This window comes from Colobus angolensis, unplaced genomic scaffold, assembly GCF_000951035.1.
Source record: "Colobus angolensis palliatus isolate OR3802 unplaced genomic scaffold, Cang.pa_1.0 Scaffold3, whole genome shotgun sequence".
NCBI lineage: Eukaryota > Metazoa > Chordata > Mammalia > Primates > Cercopithecidae > Colobus > Colobus angolensis.
Window position 1 is genome coordinate 27,609,770 of NW_012116265.1, and position 22,141 is coordinate 27,631,910.

Consider the following 22,141-nt stretch of genomic DNA (forward strand, 5'->3'; position numbering starts at 1 on the left):
AGAACTCATAAAACCCTTGGGAATTTCCTGAGTGATAGGAGTAGAGAGTGCCTTTTGTTATTCCTAACAAACCCTCTGCACCCCCCTCCCCCCCCCCCCTTTTTTTTTGAGACAGGATCTCCCTCTGTCACCCAGGCTGGAGTGCAATAGTGTGACCTCTGCTCGCCACAACCTCTACTCTCAGGTTCAAGTGATTCTCATGCCTCAGCTACCTGAGTAGCTGGGATTACAGGCGTGTGCCACCACACCTGGCTAATTCTTTGTGTTTTTAGTAAAGACGTGGTCTCCACTTTGTTGTCCAGGCTTGTCTTGAACTCCTGGCCTGAACTGATCCACCCGCCTGGGCCTCTCAAAGTGCTGGGATTACAGGCGTGAGCCCCTGTGCCAGGACCAAACCTCTTCAGATCACACCTGAGTTTATGCTAATGAGATTACTTAGGGTGCCTGCCTAGATAGCCTCAGGATGGGGCTGGTCTGGTCATTGGACAGTCTAAGTTGTTAGAGCACTGGAATTTTCAGTTCCACCCACTGAGGGTGGGGTTAGAGATTGAGCTCCATAAAATCTCTTGAACAATGGGATTCAGAGAGCTTCCAGAGTGATGAACTCATCAAGGTGCTGGAGGGGTGCTAAATACTGAGAGGGGGTGGAACCTCCTTGCCCCTATACATTGCCCTGTGCATCTCTTGCATTTGGCTATTCCTAAATTGTATCCTTTATAGTAAACTGGTAAGCATAAGTAAAGTGTTTCCAGGAGTTTTTGGACCTATTCTAGCAAATTAGTGAATCTGAAAATAGGGGGTTATGGGAACCAGCTGACTTTGTAGTCAAGTAGGACAGAATTTTGAGTAGCCTGGGGATCTGGTACTTGCCACTGGCACGTGACGTGAAGGCAATCTTGTGGACTGAGCCCTTAAATCTGCGGAGTCTAGTACTAATTCCTGGTAGGTAGTGTCAGAACTTAATTGAAATAAAAAGAAGGACATCTGATATCTGTTGAAGTTGAAGAATTGGCTGGTTCGAGTAAAAAAACCCACATGGCATCAGAAGTGTGAGTAAAAACACTCCATCTATGGTCACCTTGTTGATAAGTAGCAGAGCCAGAATTCAAAGGTTTGAATTTTCAGCCTAGCATTTTGTATTAACTGGAAGCCCCATAGGATACAAAACATTTTGTGATGTAAATTATTTCCCCACAATGAATTATCCAAGGAATTAAAAATAATACTGTTATTTGGTTATGAATGAATTTTCTGGTGAAATTTTTTCTATTTTTCTGTTATGAAAAAATATGAAAATATCAAACCATCACACAAAAAATAGGCATATGTAAATCCAAAGTGATTTACTAAAACACTTAAGACAGCACCCAAACTCCAAAAATCCATATCTTAATGTAAGTAGTCAATGTTCTTACAAAAAAACAAAACATAAGCACACCTCTGCAGGAGATGGCTTCCTTCCCAATTGTACTTTTTCAGTTAGTCATAGCATAAAAGAAATGTAAAACTTGGCCAAAGAACCATTAACTATAGAAGCCAGAAGCTAAATACATTGTGTAAGGATGACTTCATTTATGCAGTTGAAGTTAACCTCTCAATACAACTTGATTTTGATTGTTTTAAAAGCCAAAACTATTTTGTTTAAAACCCTAATTATAATAATATCAAAAATTTATGTACCATGGTTTTTATATAGAGGAATAGAAAAAAAATACTTCTTAAAATTGCATTTTCATATAATAGAGCAGCAGTTCTCAAAGTCTGAAAGTATGGTCTATGGTCCAACAACAACACATCTACATCACCTGGGGCCTTGTTAGAAATACAGATTCTCAAGACCCATTGCAGCTTTACTGAATCAGAAACTCTAGGGGTGGGGGGTCAAGCAATTTGTGTTTTAATAAGTCCTCTAGTTGATTTTGATGCAGGCTAAAGTTTGAAAACCATTGTACTATCATAAGAAGGCCAGTAATTATTTAATAGATGCAGAGCAAAAGTATCTTGTGGTATGTTAATAAGGTAATAGATACAATAGTGTACTGATTTGAAATAGAAAGACATAGTAAATATTAAGTTGAAATTGATCCAAGAAACACATCTGGTTGGGGGTTTGAGGACGTAAAGGAAACTGTCACAAGTGGTAATGTAATTTTAAGTATGGCTCTGAGGTGACTACTGTGGTTTATGGTTTCCTTAAAGAAAAAATACACCCCCCTCCCATATTAGTTAATAGTGCTTATTCTTCATTCTTTCCCTAATTTTTCTTTCTATATATAAACAAGTTGAAGATGATTCTTGTGTTCTTAAGCCTAGATATTAATTCTACTTTTGGGCTCATTAAATTCTGCATTTAAATGCTGTTCACATTTAGAATTGTGGAAAATATATCCCTTTTCAACAAAAGTATTGTAAAATCAGTATATTCTATTGCAGTCATCTTACTGTAATTTTAGACAAATGACAAGGGTACCTCAAGAAAAGAATTATATTGACAAAACACATCAGACCAGATGCCATGCTAACCATCAGAATTCTGCTATCACTTCCTTTGGAAATGTGCCTAAAATTAGGTTGACATCAAGCAAATGACAGATTACCTCTGAATCAGTTTAATCTTCCTCATATTGTGTCATTTCTAGTTTAAGCCCAAAAAAAAAAGTCAAGAAACATTTTTCACAATTCATCCACAGCAAAATTTTCACATTATTAGAACTACAAGTTATTTGTTATGCCTAGCAAAGTTATAAAAATAATATAAATATAGTAAAAAGGATTTACAAAAACATGATTAGTTTAATACTTGAATATGAAAAGGCATGTACATCTCACCTCTGGAGTGACATCTCGTGGTGCAAACCCTGTTCCTCCAGTTGTTAATATCAAATTAAGTTCCTTTTCATCACACCAATCTATCAGGGTTTCCTGAAAGAAAACAATAGTATAGTCATGTGCAGAAGAACTTGCTCGCTTGCTCAAAACATCCCAGTCCTCGGACACTTTGTATTCAGCAAGGAAACACAGATTCTTTTCAACAGTCAGTAAGAAAATTTTTAAACACAATTCATGGAACAGTTTCACTCTTGATCAAAAGGCAATGAAATTTTGAGTACTTATTTCATTAATTATAGAAAATGAGGATGCAAGTATCACATTCTTGAAAGTAAATAAAACATAAGAAAAACTGTAAATAAAGAGCTTATAATTAATGGCATCTGAAGTTCTTTTTAGCCATTCAAAAGACACTACTATGACAGTTATAGAGATTAGAATTACATGTCATAAAATTCTGGAGCTGGCAGGGTCTTTAGCAGATGTGCCTCTTTATTTTCTAATGAGCAACTGAAGTACAATGTGCTTAAATAATTTACAAAGTTACACACCTAGTTTGTAACAAAGTGAACCAGGATCTCCATCTGCTGACTTTTCCTATTCTTGCTAATTCTATCAACCCATCCTACATTTTAGCCATTTGCTAAAAAGGGCAATTAAGTGCTCATTAAGTTATAATCATATACTTGCATTGGTATTATATTGTTTCATCACGTTTTTACAATTCAGAGTCAAAATTTAAAAATATAATTCATCATTTAATTGCCAATAACTCGTGTGAAATACAAATAGCAGGCTGATACTGAGATGTACAATACGGTGCCCTCAGTTCTCAAATTCATCAGTGATACAAAATGTAGGATGATTATTTAGAATAAATCTAAGACCTAAAAAATGATTTTTTTCCCTTTCTTTGCAGATTTGTGTTTTATTCTGGTATCATAGAAATGCAGAGCTCAGAGCTCCAAATAAAGGAAACTTTTCTGTGCAATGATTAATGAATGGCAACAAACTATTTTTTAAAAACATAAATTGTAGATAACTGAGAGCTCATCTAAATAATTTTGATCCCTGATATACTTATAATTTTGTTCTGAGAAAGCCCCTCAAAAATCAATGATTATTATAATAAAGGTGCTTATAAAGTGGTTTCATAAACCAAAGTTAAAACTTCAATTGTCTGTGCTTCATTTTAAAAAGTAGAAAAGCTTAAATACTCACTCTTGTAAATAGCTCTCTATTCTTTCTGGTATATTAAAAAAAAAAAAAAAAAAAAAGAAACAGAACTTACCATCACTTGCATGTACACTTGCTTATATGTTTATTTAACATATGATCTCTCTTATCCATAGGGTCCCATAAAAGCTGAGTGCATATTCTGAGATAGAGTAGGTATACAATTAGGACATATATTTAAAGGAAACTGAATATATAATTTTTATTTGTGGGTTCTTCATATAGGAAATTTTTGTTTTTGCCTTATTCTCAAAATTGCAAAAATTCTGACCTCAAGGAACAATGTACTCTTTCCTCTTTAGTGCTACTATGTGGAATAGGACCCTTTCAACTTAAGTCTTAAATGCAAAGTCAATTATTGCTCTAATTATTTATCTAAATGGTCTAATTTTCTACCTATAATTTTTATACTGGTACCATTTTACTATGGAGCTTTTCTTTTTTCATGCATAAAAAATAGAGAATGTATGTTTTGGGTAAGTCTGTGCCTGGTGGAAAAATTAAATGCAAAAATAATCCAAAAGTAAGTAGACTTAAGGAGAAACGTAACATTTCTTTTCAAATACCAGAAATGTCATGTAAAGGAGGAATTAACCTTCTTTTGAGCACAGCCAAGAGCAGAATTAGGACAAGTGGGTAGAAATTATAAGGTGACAGATTTCAGTTTGATATATTTAGACTTTCAAACAACTAGAGTTGTCTAAACAATGAACTCTTCGATAGAAGAAGTGATGATTGAAATGTTCAGGCTGGAATGATGAAAAGGGCATGCTAGGGCTTTGAACATGATGGTCTTTGTTCTCTTCAAATTCTGAGATACTATGATTTCTCTACTATTATAAAGTTTGTAATTTTATACAAATGCTAAGCTAACTAGAGATATAGCACTGACAAAATCTATGATAACATATTCCTTGATTGTTTTGATTCTTGATTCTAAGGGAAATATGGATTGAAAAGGTTTCCAAACAGCATTTAACAAAATTGGAATTTGGTGCCTTTCAGTAATTTAAATTTGATAAATAAATAAATAGATCGATAGTTACTATGTTCGCAGATTAAATCAAAACTTTTTTTTTTTTTAACCAGGGCATAAAAACAAACTCCAAAAAGAATAAAGTTAGTCCTACTGAGGAATGTATTCATATGCATTTGAATAAATGCTGATTCAAAAAAGAGTCTAAGAAAGTCCTGAAAGCATGATTTTACTGTCTATACTGACTGATAGTAGACTTATGAGTTCTGGTTTCCAAGGAATCTTTGAATAAGGACAGTGATATGGTTTGGCTGTGTCCCCACCCAAATCTGGTCTTGAATTGTAATTCTCATAATCCCTATGTATAATGAGAGGGACTCAGTGGGAGGTATTAATAATTTAATCATGGGGCAGTTACCCTCATACTTTTTTCATGGTTCTCATGATAGTGAGTTCTCTTGAGATCTGATGGTTTTATAAGGGGCCTTTCCCACTGTGGCTCTGCACTTCTACTTGCTGCCGCCATGTGAAGAAGGACGTATTTGCTTCAACTTCCACCATGACTGTAAGTTTCCTAAGGCCTACCATACCCTGCTGAATTGTGAGTCAATTAAACCTTTCTTTTACAAATTATCCAGTCTTGGGTATGTCTTTATTAGTGATGTGAGAACAGACTAATACAGTAAATCTCTCCTTTCTATATTTGGTCCCTCCTTAGCCAGTCTGAAAGAAATAAAATAATGTAGGTCTAGTGTATCCATCCTCCTATGTAAAGTGAATTCTCTGTTTTAGCTAGAAAGATTTTATGTTTATATTTCTCTGTGCCTTGCTCAACATTTTCCTTCTTCTTTACTCCTAATATAATGTCTTCCTCTTTCAAAACCTGAATCCCACTCAATTTTAGCTTAAATTTTATAAAAATTTCACTGATTACTCAAACTCGCTTTTAATCTTTCTCTTTGAATAAATCTTTTTGCCTGAATTGGCTGAATATTTCTGGTACCAGGTTTATATCGTCTTGAATTGTCATGTGACTATTTTAGGAGTATATGTACTTCAGCTTTAAGTTCGATAAAGCCCAAGGTGCTTCATAAATATTTGTTACATTGAACAAAGACAATGAATGCTATTCTTACCAAACAGGAAGGTACTAAGTGTGCCTATGATCTGAAAAAAAAATTCTGCTTTCAGTGGACAATATAAAAATAATTACAAACCCCAGATATACAGTGGGCTATTACTAAAAAGCTATTTTTTCACATATCTGGCTGTTTCAAGACAAGTCCTTATTTTTAAGACATAACTACCAGTTAGGTTTGTAGTTAACAATAGCTATCAGAAACACAATGGTTAGTAGCAAAAGTATGTGGGGCTACCATATCTAATTAGAGATAATAGGTAGTACTGTTAATTAAATGAGGAAGAAAAAGAACAAATACTGAGCATCTACAAATATGTTAGATCCTTTCACATGTATTTATTGCCATTTACTACTTGAAAAATCTTGGGCAAGTCAATGAATCAATCTGTGTCACAGTTTCTGCATCTTTAAGGCAGAGCTAACAATAAATAGTACCTGCCTTATACATATTTTATTTATTTATTTATTTATTTTTTAAGACAGGGTATCACTCTGTCACCCAGGTAGCCCCATCTTTGCTCACTGCAACTTCTGCCTCCTGGGTTCAAGTAATTCTCGTGATTCGGCCTCCTGTGTAGCTGGGACCACAGGCATGCAACAACATGCCTGGCTAATTTTTTTGTATTTTAGTAAACATGAGTTTCACCATGTTGGCCAGGCTGGTCTCAAAATCCTGACCTCAAGTGATCCACTGCCTCGGCCTCCCAAAGGGCTGGGATTATAGGCATGAGCCACCACACCCGGCCTTGTATGGTTGCTTTGAAGACTAAATGAGTTAACATATGCTTAAAAGAGTTCCTTGCACATAGTAATTGCCATATGTGTTAGTTTTTATTATTGACTATGATTATTATTAGAATCAACAATTTTGAGAGGTAGGTAGGCATCAGCTAATTTAGCAGATGAGAAAACAGATTTGAACAGGTCAACTTGCCTTAAGTTTCATAGTTAGTAAGTAGTAGCACTAATATTTAAATTCAGGAATCTGACTCTGTAGTGTAAGCCTTTTCCACTATACCATATTGCATGCCAACATGTTTATACAAAGATATGACATGGGACCTATTTCATAAAATTAGGATGAGCTCCTTAAAATGGGATAAAATATAACCATCAAAGCTGATCACAGAGGAATGGAACATTTTATTAAATTCAGTTTTAAATACCTCAAATATAAGGGTTTCTAGTATTCTGCTTTGTAAGCAGCATAGAAGAATTTTAAGATAGTCAAAATCCTAGTTCAATATGATTAATTTTAGCCTTACCATGTATAACAGATATTTTATTTTACTCAAAACAAAATCAAATTTTATATCAAAAACAAATGATTAAATATGGTGTTTTTCACTATGCTTCTGTAGGAGAGTGTTTTCTGACTGTTAAAATGGCCAATATTAACTTTTAGGTGAGTTATTAAATGTAAAATCTCACTATCTTTCACAGGAGTAACAAACTGAAAATCATTAACATGTTGTTAGTAACTTAGCTCAATTTTTTCTTCTTCCCAGTGCTTATACAGTGTTCTTATTTTTGAAGCATTACAATATAAGAAAGAAAAATGACTAATGACTGCATAAAATAATGCCTGTCTTATAGTAAACAAACACTCAAAATTATGACACACATACATTTCAACAAATTGATTATAAAACAATTTTTATAACTCTTTAATTTGTATTAGAAAACTGACATTTTCATGAAAAAAATCTAATAACCTAAGTGAAAAAAATGTGTAGAAAAGCTTAGATATTTATCTGCCCCAAAGAAACCTAAAAGTAGTCTATAAACAGAATATGCCTTCTAAAATTCAGAGTCTTTTCCTAGGTCAGGGTTCTTTGGTACCATTTTGTAGTATTTTCCCTCTTTCAGCATTGGTCACTTTGTCTGATGCCTCTTCACTTCCATAATGAAACAGTTATAAGAACCCTTTTAAGTAAATATTCCTTATGTCAAATTTATAGTTTCCTGGTATTTTTGCTATTTCTTCTTTTGTTTGATTATTTCATAATCATCAATTATATCAGCATACTTTTGTTATGAGGCATTTCTAAGAATGTCAGTTTAAAACTATTTTTTTGTCAGTTTAAAATTATTTTTAAGAGTGAGATTTTACTTAATGTATAACAAATTCATTTGATTAATTTTTAAAGTACAGAATTCTATATATTACTTAGAATAAGGGATATTTTATTTTTGTTATGCTATATTGTCTGTTGAGACAATGGGGCAATACACTTCAATATGGCAGAAAAGCATTTTTTCTTTGCTCCACCTAAAATTAAAAATATAAGGAAGGAAACCTAACATTATTCGGATTACTAAAGAACCAAAGGTAAAAATCAGAAAGTAAAAAAATGTGAGTAAACATGACTTGTTGTCATCCAACAGGCCAGGGGTGGACAGGCTTTTCTGCAAAGCATCAGATGATAAATATGTCAGGCTTTATAGGCTATATGATCTTGTTTACAACTTCTCAACTCTGCTATTTTAGCCATAGACAATACATAAATAAATATAGCTTTGTTCCAATAAATCTTCATTTATAGACCATAAAATTCAAATTCCAAATAATTTTTCACCTCACAAATATTACTCTCCTTTTGATTTTTTCACCCATTTAAAAATGTAAAATCTATTCTTAGCTTCCTGGACATGCAAAAAAACAGGTGACAGGCTGGATTTGGCTTGTGGGCCACATTGCTTACTCCTGTGAAAGTCTCGCCCATTTATTAACTTCAGTACCAAGCATTGTACTGAACACATATTGAGGATTAAAAACAAAAGCTTCATGAATGAGCAAGTGGATAAGACATTCATGTATGCTAGGCTTTTATTTAACTCTTTTACCTATGATCAAAATAATATATTAGCATACAACTCAATTCAATACAGCTTAGTGCTCTAAAAGTACTGAAAGTTATTTTGTGCCTTTTAAATATTTAACAGTTTAACATTTTCTACTTTACTATATTATCAAACACTTTTAAAATAAGTATAGAGATATTCTTTTGTTAATATTTCTTAATCTTTTAGCTCTTCTAGAATGTGTGCATTTATGTCTAAAGGGCCCTCACTTCACCTTGCTTATATGTCTATAACTAAACTTTTATGTTTTAAGAATGATAAAAGATCCTTTATGTAATAATACCTTTTTTGGACATACATTGCTTTGAAATAATAATGGGACATAAAGGGATAATACTTTGTATAGAAATGAGTTTTACGATCTGTGGAACTTTATAATTACTAATATTTCACTAGTCACAATGAATTATCCAACCTTTATCAGATCAGAAAAAAATGCAAACTGGCCAGGCACGGTGGTTCATGCCTGTAATGTCAGCACTTGGGGAGGCTCAAGTGGGCAGATCACTTGAGGTCAGCAGTTTGAGACCATCCTGGCCAATGTGGTGAAACCCTGTCTCTACTAAAAATATAAAAATTAGCTGGGCATGGTGGTGCACGTCTGTAATTCCAGCTACTCAGGAGGCTGAGGTACGAGAATTGCTTGAACCTGGAAGGTGGAGGTTGCAGTGAGCTGAGATCATGCCACTGCACTCCAGCCTGGGTGACAGAGTGAGACTCTGTCTCAAAAAAAAAAAAAAAAGAAAAGAAAAAAAGCAAGCAATCTATTATTAAAAACCATTTTTTATTATCAAAACAAAATTCTAAAAAGTTGATGAGTGAGAATTGTCATGATTTTTATATGTAAGTTTTGATAGCATCTCATATTTAGAGGCAGGCAGAAGGCTAGAAAGCATGCAAATATCAGATGAACCATATTCTATGACACAGGGCCTAAAAATATTAACAAATTCATAATTTAGGAAAATCAATTCTGATAGCCCTATTCCTATAAAATATATAATAAAGAAGATAAACTTTACTATACTTGATATTCTACTCTCATTTTTAATAGACCTAGAGGGAAATCTGTTGATTAAATTTTTCATTTTGTCTAGAGTTCATACCCATTGACAAAATCTTTGGATTTTTTTTTCATTCATCGTATTCATCATTTTCATCCTTCATTTTTTTTTCTTACAACACACACATCCCACAAACAATTTTCCTTTGTGCTTTACAGATTAAGCTAATTACTGACAATTATCGACTATAAAACATTAGGATTTTAAGGGAGAAGTTTTACATTGTTTTACTTTTATCAAATTAGTATTTGTGCTTTCTACCAATAACTTCTGACCTCATTAAAAAATATTTGCAATCCTGATGTATATAATATAGGTAAATGTGTCTAGAAACAGCTTCTTCTTTTTAGATACAACTATCAAAACAGACAAACTACTATATAATTCAGGTACAGAATTATACTTCTAAATTCCTATCTGATACGTCAATATTATATGTTAGATATTATAAGAACTGCAACTACTCTAGGGTGTAAAGTAAAAGGGAAATTAGTAGAATTACTTTTTAGTAGGCCTATATTGATTTTATGTTTGCTTATTTATTATTTATTTTATTGGTATTATTTAATAGCTTATGAGTGCTACAAACTTTTGCCATATTCTTATCATATGTATATATACATATAAAATATGAAGTGAACCTATTAAAGATCAAGTTATTCACAATCAGGCAAATTGTTTCTTTTCAAAAATAGATATTAGAGAAGACATATTTATGTATATTTTAAATCCATTTAAGAAACCCCTAATATAATTTTACCTATGTAGCTGCTATAGGTATATATGAATATAAGAGCACCTCAATAGTTTTCAAATAACTGAAAAACTTTAAGAATAAAATACTGCTCAATTTCTGAATAATGAAATATACAATACCATGGAAACAGACACTTGTCACTAGTAGTACCAAAAAAGAAAAGAGAGAAAACCCAGATACAAGAACAGCAGAAATTCAAGATTTGTGAGTTATATAATATAGAGATGGAAGAGATCAAATATGAAGCTTACCCTATCAAAATTAAGAAATAAGTTAATAAGATTCTAAAGATTTCATGGACATACCTTAAATCAAGTAAAAGGCTATAGTTGCCTATTTGGTATTACATACAAAAAAGAAACACTATCAAATGTGTCCATTTGGTAGTTACATAAGTTACATAGCAACAAATAAAAAAATTTAACTCTTATAAATTAACTCTTACATAAAATACTAGGAATAGTTCTCATTGAACAGTCACAGCCACCTTGGTAAATAGGTGCTTTTATTTCCCTTGCTTTATAAAAAACTAAGGCAAAGAGTGGTTAAATGACTAGTCTCAATAGAGGTATAGGAGAAAAATACATTTGGTCTTTGTTCTTGATTCCTGACTTATTACAGAACTCATAAAACCCTTGGGAATTTCCTGAGTGATAGGAGTAGAGAGTGCCTTTTGTTATTCCTAACAAACCCTCTGCACCCCCCTCCCACCCCCCCCTTTTTTTTTGAGACAGGATCTCCCTCTGTCACCCAGGCTGGAGTGCAATAGTGTGACCTCTGCTCGCCACAACCTCTACTCTCAGGTTCAAGTGATTCTCATGCCTCAGCTACCTGAGTAGCTGGGATTACAGGCGTGTGCCACCACACCTGGCTAATTCTTTGTGTTTTTAGTAAAGACGTGGTCTCCACTTTGTTGTCCAGGCTTGTCTTGAACTCCTGGCCTGAACTGATCCACCCGCCTGGGCCTCTCAAAGTGCTGGGATTACAGGCGTGAGCCCCTGTGCCAGGACCAAACCTCTTCAGATCACACCTGAGTTTATGCTAATGAGATTACTTAGGGTGCCTGCCTAGATAGCCTCAGGATGGGGCTGGTCTGGTCATTGGACAGTCTAACTTGTTAGAGCACTGGAATTTTCAGTTCCACCCACTGAGGGTGGGGTTAGAGATTGAGCTCCATAAAATCTCTTGAACAATGGGATTCAGAGAGCTTCCAGAGTGATGAACTCATCAAGGTGCTGGAGGGGTGCTAAATACTGAGAGGGGGTGGAACCTCCTTGCCCCTATACATTGCCCTGTGCATCTCTTGCATTTGGCTATTCCTAAATTGTATCCTTTATAGTAAACTGGTAAGCATAAGTAAAGTGTTTCCAGGAGTTTTTGGACCTATTCTAGCAAATTAGTGAATCTGAAAATAGGGGGTTATGGGAACCAGCTGACTTTGTAGTCAAGTAGGACAGAATTTTGAGTAGCCTGGGGATCTGGTACTTGCCACTGGCACGTGACGTGAAGGCAATCTTGTGGACTGAGCCCTTAAATCTGCGGAGTCTAGTACTAATTCCTGGTAGGTAGTGTCAGAACTTAATTGAAATAAAAAGAAGGACATCTGATATCTGTTGAAGTTGAAGAATTGGCTGGTTCGAGTAAAAAAACCCACATGGCATCAGAAGTGTGAGTAAAAACACTCCATCTATGGTCACCTTGTTGATAAGTAGCAGAGCCAGAATTCAAAGGTTTGAATTTTCAGCCTAGCATTTTGTATTAACTGGAAGCCCCATAGGATACAAAACATTTTGTGATGTAAATTATTTCCCCACAATGAATTATCCAAGGAATTAAAAATAATACTGTTATTTGGTTATGAATGAATTTTCTGGTGAAATTTTTTCTATTTTTCTGTTATGAAAAAATATGAAAATATCAAACCATCACACAAAAAATAGGCATATGTAAATCCAAAGTGATTTACTAAAACACTTAAGACAGCACCCAAACTCCAAAAATCCATATCTTAATGTAAGTAGTCAATGTTCTTACAAAAAAACAAAACATAAGCACACCTCTGCAGGAGATGGCTTCCTTCCCAATTGTACTTTTTCAGTTAGTCATAGCATAAAAGAAATGTAAAACTTGGCCAAAGAACCATTAACTATAGAAGCCAGAAGCTAAATACATTGTGTAAGGATGACTTCATTTATGCAGTTGAAGTTAACCTCTCAATACAACTTGATTTTGATTGTTTTAAAAGCCAAAACTATTTTGTTTAAAACCCTAATTATAATAATATCAAAAATTTATGTACCATGGTTTTTATATAGAGGAATAGAAAAAAAATACTTCTTAAAATTGCATTTTCATATAATAGAGCAGCAGTTCTCAAAGTCTGAAAGTATGGTCTATGGTCCAACAACAACACATCTACATCACCTGGGGCCTTGTTAGAAATACAGATTCTCAAGACCCATTGCAGCTTTACTGAATCAGAAACTCTAGGGGTGGGGGGTCAAGCAATTTGTGTTTTAATAAGTCCTCTAGTTGATTTTGATGCAGGCTAAAGTTTGAAAACCATTGTACTATCATAAGAAGGCCAGTAATTATTTAATAGATGCAGAGCAAAAGTATCTTGTGGTATGTTAATAAGGTAATAGATACAATAGTGTACTGATTTGAAATAGAAAGACATAGTAAATATTAAGTTGAAATTGATCCAAGAAACACATCTGGTTGGGGGTTTGAGGACGTAAAGGAAACTGTCACAAGTGGTAATGTAATTTTAAGTATGGCTCTGAGGTGACAACTGTGGTTTATGGTTTCCTTAAAGAAAAAATACACCCCCCTCCCATATTAGTTAATAGTGCTTATTCTTCATTCTTTCCCTAATTTTTCTTTCTATATATAAACAAGTTGAAGATGATTCTTGTGTTCTTAAGCCTAGATATTAATTCTACTTTTGGGCTCATTAAATTCTGCATTTAAATGCTGTTCACATTTAGAATTGTGGAAAATATATCCCTTTTCAACAAAAGTATTGTAAAATCAGTATATTCTATTGCAGTCATCTTACTGTAATTTTAGACAAATGACAAGGGTACCTCAAGAAAAGAATTATATTGACAAAACACATCAGACCAGATGCCATGCTAACCATCAGAATTCTGCTATCACTTCCTTTGGAAATGTGCCTAAAATTAGGTTGACATCAAGCAAATGACAGATTACCTCTGAATCAGTTTAATCTTCCTCATATTGTGTCATTTCTAGTTTAAGCCCAAAAAAAAAAGTCAAGAAACATTTTTCACAATTCATCCACAGCAAAATTTTCACATTATTAGAACTACAAGTTATTTGTTATGCCTAGCAAAGTTATAAAAATAATATAAATATAGTAAAAAGGATTTACAAAAACATGATTAGTTTAATACTTGAATATGAAAAGGCATGTACATCTCACCTCTGGAGTGACATCTCGTGGTGCAAACCCTGTTCCTCCAGTTGTTAATATCAAATTAAGTTCCTTTTCATCACACCAATCTATCAGGGTTTCCTGAAAGAAAACAATAGTATAGTCATGTGCAGAAGAACTTGCTCGCTTGCTCAAAACATCCCAGTCCTCGGACACTTTGTATTCAGCAAGGAAACACAGATTCTTTTCAACAGTCAGTAAGAAAATTTTTAAACACAATTCATGGAACAGTTTCACTCTTGATCAAAAGGCAATGAAATTTTGAGTACTTATTTCATTAATTATAGAAAATGAGGATGCAAGTATCACATTCTTGAAAGTAAATAAAACATAAGAAAAACTGTAAATAAAGAGCTTATAATTAATGGCATCTGAAGTTCTTTTTAGCCATTCAAAAGACACTACTATGACAGTTATAGAGATTAGAATTACATGTCATAAAATTCTGGAGCTGGCAGGGTCTTTAGCAGATGTGCCTCTTTATTTTCTAATGAGCAACTGAAGTACAATGTGCTTAAATAATTTACAAAGTTACACACCTAGTTTGTAACAAAGTGAACCAGGATCTCCATCTGCTGACTTTTCCTATTCTTGCTAATTCTATCAACCCATCCTACATTTTAGCCATTTGCTAAAAAGGGCAATTAAGTGCTCATTAAGTTATAATCATATACTTGCATTGGTATTATATTGTTTCATCACGTTTTTACAATTCAGAGTCAAAATTTAAAAATATAATTCATCATTTAATTGCCAATAACTCGTGTGAAATACAAATAGCAGGCTGATACTGAGATGTACAATACAGTGCCCTCAGTTCTCAAATTCATCAGTGATACAAAATGTAGGATGATTATTTAGAATAAATCTAAGACCTAAAAAATGATTTTTTTCCCTTTCTTTGCAGATTTGTGTTTTATTCTGGTATCATAGAAATGCAGAGCTCAGAGCTCCAAATAAAGGAAACTTTTCTGTGCAATGATTAATGAATGGCAACAAACTATTTTTTAAAAACATAAATTGTAGATAACTGAGAGCTCATCTAAATAATTTTGATCCCTGATATACTTATAATTTTGTTCTGAGAAAGCCCCTCAAAAATCAATGATTATTATAATAAAGGTGCTTATAAAGTGGTTTCATAAACCAAAGTTAAAACTTCAATTGTCTGTGCTTCATTTTAAAAAGTAGAAAAGCTTAAATACTCACTCTTGTAAATAGCTCTCTATTCTTTCTGGTATATTAAAAAAAAAAAAAAAAAAACAGCTGGGAGCAGTGACTCATGCCTGTAATTCCAGCACTTTGGGAGGCCGAGGCGGGTGGATCACGTAAGATCAGGAGTTCGAGATCAGCCTGGCCAACATGGCGAAACCCCGTCTCTACTAAAAACACAAAAATTGGCCAGGCATGGTGGAGCACGCCTGTACTTCCAGCTACTCAGGAGATTGAGGCAAGAGAATCACTTGAATCTGGGAGGCGGAGGTTGCAGTGAGCTGAGATTGCGTCACTGAACTCCAGCCTGAGTGACAGAGTGAAACTCTGTCTCAGGAAAACAATAAACAATAAACAAAACCATGGTTGATACCACAACTCAGCAATGTGTAGATTAACCGTCTTTGTCTTCCGACTGATGTATCCTAGAACACCTTAGATCTCTTTGTAACATTCCTAAGTACTTCCATTATGGAAGTGAAATGCCTGTGCCACAGTTTTCTCACCTCTGATCGCAATCCATTTATATCAGATCTTGATAAAAAGTGATATGAAATCCAAGTTGCATCAACAAAATATCTAAACACCAAAATGTTTATATCAAATACCAACTTTCAGTATTAATATTAAGAGGGTATTCAAAACTTTCAAATTTTAAGATGCTAATAAAGATAGTAAAAATGGTCCCTTTATACTAAAGAATGCTCCTGTTTTGCCTCAGGTAATACTTCCTTATAAGATAATTCATCTGTTGACTAAGTAAAAATTTACGAAGTATCTACCATGTATTAAGTGTTAAAAGTTAAAAATAAGAGGAACACTGACTCAGATTTCAAAGAGCTAATAGTCAAGTAATGGTTCTCAACCTTGAGTGCACAACGGAATTAACTGCGGAAATTAAAAAATACTTGGGTCTCACCTCTTTGGTATAGCTTGGGCGCTGGGATTTTTAAAAGCTTCCCAGGTAATTCTAAAATGTAGCCAGCAACTGAAAACTACTAGTCTAAGAAGACAATCTGTTCAATTACTCAAGGGTAAATTTCACAGATAGTTGGGTAGGCCCACAAAGAATTCACACAGTTTAAAATCAGTTTTTGGCCAGGCGCGGTGGCTCACGCCTGTAATCCCAGCACTTTGGGAGGCCGAGGTGGGTGGATCACAAGGTCAGGAGTTCGAGGCTAGCCAGGCCAAGATGGTGAAACCCTGTCTCTACTAAAAATACAAAAATTAGCCAGGCACGGTGGCAGGTGCCTGTAATCCCAGCTACTTGGGAGGCTGAGGCAAGAGAATCGCTTGAACCAGGGAGGCAGAGGTTGCAGTGAGCCGAGAATGTGCCACTGCACTCTAGCCTGGGCGACAAAGCAAGACTCCATCTCAAAACAAACAAACAAAAATCAGTTTTACCACAGTAATATTACTAAAGTTTTTCTATTTCCAGGATGGATAACTGGTAACACTTAATGTATAGATTTGTTTCACTTGAATAACATTTGTTATCTTGAGAGCAGTTAAGAATCTATTCAAGCATTTGGGAGGTAATATTTTGTTGGCCAAAGTAGCTAATGTTATGTATGGCAGATTTCATGTGAGCAAAAGTTTTAGTAAGGCTTTTAGATTTTAAGACAAAATAGAAATCCTATCATTCAGTCACTTGTTTTTCAAAACAAAAGAATTCTTCCTCACCCACCAGTATAGAATTCCAGTTTTCCAGGGCCGTAGCTGTCATGCATCTGATTCATTAATTCATTTAACAAGAAAATATTTCAGGGCAAACTTTTATTCAGGTACTTCCTTAGAGAACAGCAATGCAAAGATAAATAAGGCAGTGTCTCTAGTCTCAAGGATTCAGTCAAGTAGAGGAGCTCGTTGTCTATAGTTTTCTAGAATCTTGTTACTAAAAGTATGATCTGAGAACTGACACCAGTGGTGTTATGGAATTAGAAATACACAATTTGAAGTTCCATCCAAGATCTACTGAATCAGAAGCTGCATTTTAAGAAAGATACCTCAAGGTGATGTATGTATACATATTAAACTGAACTATGTGCCACATTAGATACTGTTTTTTCTATCATGTTAAAAAAGCAGTTTATCTTAGCTATTTACTGTACCAATTTATTAAATTTATCTCAGTAATTTATCTTAGCTTACTTAGAAAGCAATTTATCTTGCCATATTTGTTTCTGTACCTGTTAGATCCACTGTATTCTGAGAAAACTTTAATATTCAGCTGCCTATACCAAATAAGGGTCATTGAAGATTTTTTCATGAAAGCAACTTATGAAAAATCCCTCTGCATCTGTTGCAAAAGTGAGGCTGAGGACATTGTTTATTTTAGTGATTAACTTTTCCTTATGTGGAGGATATTTCTTTAAAAAATTATTGCTTTGCATTTCTAGTATTCCATTCCATTCATCTTCAGTAGAACAAAGGTGTATCACAAATATCCCCCTCTTAATATATCATAAAATCAACATAAAAGAGGAAAAACCTCCACAAGCAACAATCAAATAAGCAAATGACAGAGCTTCATAAGTCTCAAAAGTTGGATGGTTAAGGACAGAAACAAAAGATCTTTGAAACTCATAATTCATCATTGTGAGGCTCCTAATGCTACTCTGGACTCCACAGAGGTCATAATGGTGAGTTCTCAAAATCTTACAAATTCTCATGAATACCTCTAAATTTACAGAGATACAAACTAAAAGAGACTCCATATCTTTTTCTTATTGTAAGCAGCTTCTATAAGAAACATGCAATGGAGGGCTGATCACATTCAAGATGAAGGTTCTAGAAACGAATGCACACTGAATTGAAAAACTAATCTTAAACTTGATGACACTCCCCACATAATCATGAGCTAAACCCTTATCTAGGAAGAAAAATTCTAGCACTGGACATTAATAAAATTTCAGAAGAGCAGAGTATTCCAACAAAGACTATATGTTGTCTCTGGTCTTGCTTCCCCTATTTTTTTTTCAAGTTCCAGATCTGATACAGTCTGGGCTTTTTGTTTTTCTTCCTACATCTCTGCAACAAGTTTGAAATAAGCACTAATTTGAGGACGGGATATTGTTTTATCAGTTTTTTTTTTTCTGAAAAATCATATAATAAACAGAAATTTGAAGGAGAGGGTAGGTGGGAAGAAAGGTAATAGTGCAAATATCCTTATCTTTCATAGCAAGATTCAACCAATCGTGTCTAAGGTTTAAAATATAGTTAACATTTGACTGTAACCTATTAATGATTTTCCTATTTTTTAAAATTTAGAGGGATTTCAGCATATATCTCTTATAATAAAAAAGTTATTTCAAAGTCAATAGGCTCTTATACTCAGTTCCCTTTTCTTCTAAGTGCAAATAAATGCTACTATATATTAGCTTCAGAAAATTATCCTAATTGTTTATATAGCTATGTCTTTCACTCATTTAAACATCCATACATTCTTCTAGCTACATAATAGTCATTGAAAGATGATGGAATGTTTTATAAACAATGTTAATATTGATTACTCTTGGGTAGTTAAATTTGAAGTATATTTTATTTTTTTACTCCTTTTTTACATTTTTGCCTTGCTTGAATTCTTTGTCATTTGTATGCTCATTCAAAAATAAGGGATTTCAATAGCCAACGTGGTCCTAAGGATAAAAACAAAGCTGGAGGTATCCTGCTACTTGACTTCAAACTATACTATAGGGCTACAGTAACCAAAACAGCATGGTATTGGTACAAAAAGACACTGGACCAATGGAACAGAATAGAGAACCCTGAAATAAGACCACACACCTACAATTGTCTGATCTTTGACAAACCTGACAAAAACAAGCAATAGGGACAGAACAGAGAACCCAGAAATAAGATGACACACCTACAACTCTCTGATCTTTGACAAATGTGACAAAAACAAGCAACAACCTATTCAATAGAAGGTTCTGGGAGAACTGGTTAGCCATATGCAGAAAATTGAAACTGGACCCTTTCCTTACATCATATACAAAAATTAACTTAAAATGGATTAAAGACTTAAATATAAAACCCAAAACTATAAACACCCTGGAAGACAACCTAGGCAATACCATTTAGGACATAGGCATGGGCAAAGAATTCATGACAAAGACACTAAAAGCAATTGCAACAAAAGCAAAAATTGACAAGTGGGATTTAATTAAGCTAAAGAACTTCTGTACAGCAAAAGAAACTATCGAAAAAGTAAACAGACAACCTACAGAATGGGAAATAATTTTTTGCCCACTATGCATCTGACAAAGGTCTGATATCCAGCATTTGCAAGAGACTTAAATAAATTTACAAGAAAAAAATCATAAAAAAGTGGGGAAAGGACATGAACAGACACTTCTCAAAAGAAGATATACATGTGTCCCATAAGAATACGAACAAAAGCTCAACATCATTGATTAGCAAAAGGCAAATCAAAACAATGAGATATCATCTCATGCAAGTCAGAATGACTATTACTAAAAATTCAAATAATAACAGATGCTGGTAAGGTTGTGGAGAAAAAGGGACACTTTTACACTGTTGGTGGGAGTGTAAATTAGTTCAACTATTATGGAAGACAGTGTCGTGATTCCTCAAAGACCTACAGATAGAAATACCATTCGACCCAGAAATCCCATTACTGAGTACAAACCCAAATGATTATAAATCCTTATATTATAAAGACTCATGCATATGTACATTCATTTCAGCACTATTCACAATAGCAAAGACATGGAAACAACCAAAATGCCCATCAATGACAGACTGGATAAAGAAAATGTGGTACCCATATACCATGTAATACTATGCAGCCACAGAAAACAATGAGATCATGTTCTTTGCAGGGACACGGACGGAGCTGGATCCCATTATCCTTAGCAAACTAATGCAGGAACAGAAAACCAAATACCACATGTTCTGACTTAGAAGTGAAAGCTAAATGATGAGAACACATGGGGGAACAACACACACTGGGACATGTTCAAGAGTGGAGGGTGAGAGGAGGGAAAGAAGCAGGAAATATAACTAATGGGTACTAGGCTTAATACCTGGTGATGAAATAATCTGTACAACCAACCCTCATGACATATGTTTACCTATGTAACAAACTTACACATTCTACACATGTACCCCTAAACTTCAATTTAAAGTTAAAAAAATAGAGGGATTATAAACATTTATTCATTCTTCATTCTGATACTTAGTGCTCTGGTCAGTAAGTTTAGAGACAAATTTTATACTTAATAATTACACATATACTACTGTGGTAAATTAAATACGGTTATACAGTCATTGTAAATCCTCCTGTCAGGAGGTGGGGTCTATTTCCACAACCCTTGAAACTGGGCTGGATTTCTGACTTGCTTTGATCAATGGAATGGGGCAATAAGTTATGGTGTGGCAGTTCTGAAGCCTAGGTCTCAAAAGGTTTTCATTCTTCTGTCTTCACTCTTTGGTAAACTTCTACTACCATGTCAGGAAGGCTGGGCTGGACAATGGAATGATGGTTGACCATTTGAAGAGAAGGGTCTAGTGGAATAGCCAGCACCAAGGTCCCACGCATCTGAGTGAGGCTTAGATTCTCCAGACCCAACTGAGCTGACATTATTTCAGCTACATGAGTGACCTTAGATTCATGTGGCTGAAATAATGAGACCAGAAGAAGATATTCCCACTCAAAAAGCCCAGACTTGTGAAAAATAACAAATCACTATATGTGTTAAAGCCACCAAATTTTGTGATGGTTTTTAATGTAACAATACAATATAAAAACAACTACTTTCACAGTTAACATTTTGGCATCCTCTTCTTTTTCTGACTATTTCCAATTTGTATTTCATTAATGATAAGTTTATCTTTTATAAAAAGCTTCAGAATAGTTCTAAAGGTAAGCTTGATGTGTTATATTTAAATAAATTGGCAGAAAGTCTTAAGAATATGATTATATGTTAATTTTCAGCTTAAGAAACATGCAAATACCTAGTATGTGCAACGAATATGCCTAGAATGTGCCATAAATATATATATATACACACACATACAAACACACATGTATTATTTTAAAAACCATGACAAATGTGCTTGATGTTACAGACGTCAGAGATATGAACAAATTAATATAACATAATAGATTAGTGTATTATGGTGTTATTAGAGATGGTATACTTAAGAAAACTGTTTCAGAAATACATGTATTTATAAACAGATAATGTTTTCTTTACATTTACATTATTTAACAATAATAAAAAACATTATAGAAATTTTTAGCAAAATTACTTTTGCCAAAGAGTAAACAACTCATCAAAGAGAAAGACAGGGACAGTAATAGAGCTAAGAGAGAGTAAGTTTACTAAGTCATCATTCTTTGTATCTATCTGGAGCCTTATACTCATCCATTATAATAGACATTTTTTTTTTTGTCTCAATCTCTTTGAGTTCAGCTTTGATTTTGGTTATTTCTTGTCTTCTGCTAGCTTTGGGATTTGTTTGGTCTTGGTTCTCTAGTTCTTTTAGTTGTGATGTTAGATTGTTAACTGGAGATCTTTCTAACTTTTTGATGTGGGCATTTAGTGCTATAAATTTCCCTCTTTTTTTTTTTTTT

The 22,141-nt window shown here is 34.0% G+C and overlaps 1 protein-coding gene across 8 annotated transcripts in view; it reads right to left on the bottom strand.

The window, feature by feature from the left end:
• GPHN (gephyrin) overlaps positions 1 to 22,141 on the bottom strand; it is a 734,237-nt gene that overhangs the window by 372,867 nt on the left and 339,229 nt on the right. For 6 of the 8 annotated variants that reach the window (XM_011949716.1, XM_011949712.1, XM_011949714.1 and 3 more), the window contains exon 4: positions 14,317 to 14,409. The exons of 1 other annotated variant lie outside the window; for it this stretch is intronic. In XM_011949716.1, the coding sequence (XP_011805106.1) occupies positions 14,317 to 14,409 (93 nt within the window). Of the gene's footprint in view, positions 1 to 14,316; positions 14,410 to 15,537; positions 15,650 to 22,141 lie in introns of those variants that run through there. One more of the 8 variants, XM_011949718.1, reaches the window with a different exon arrangement.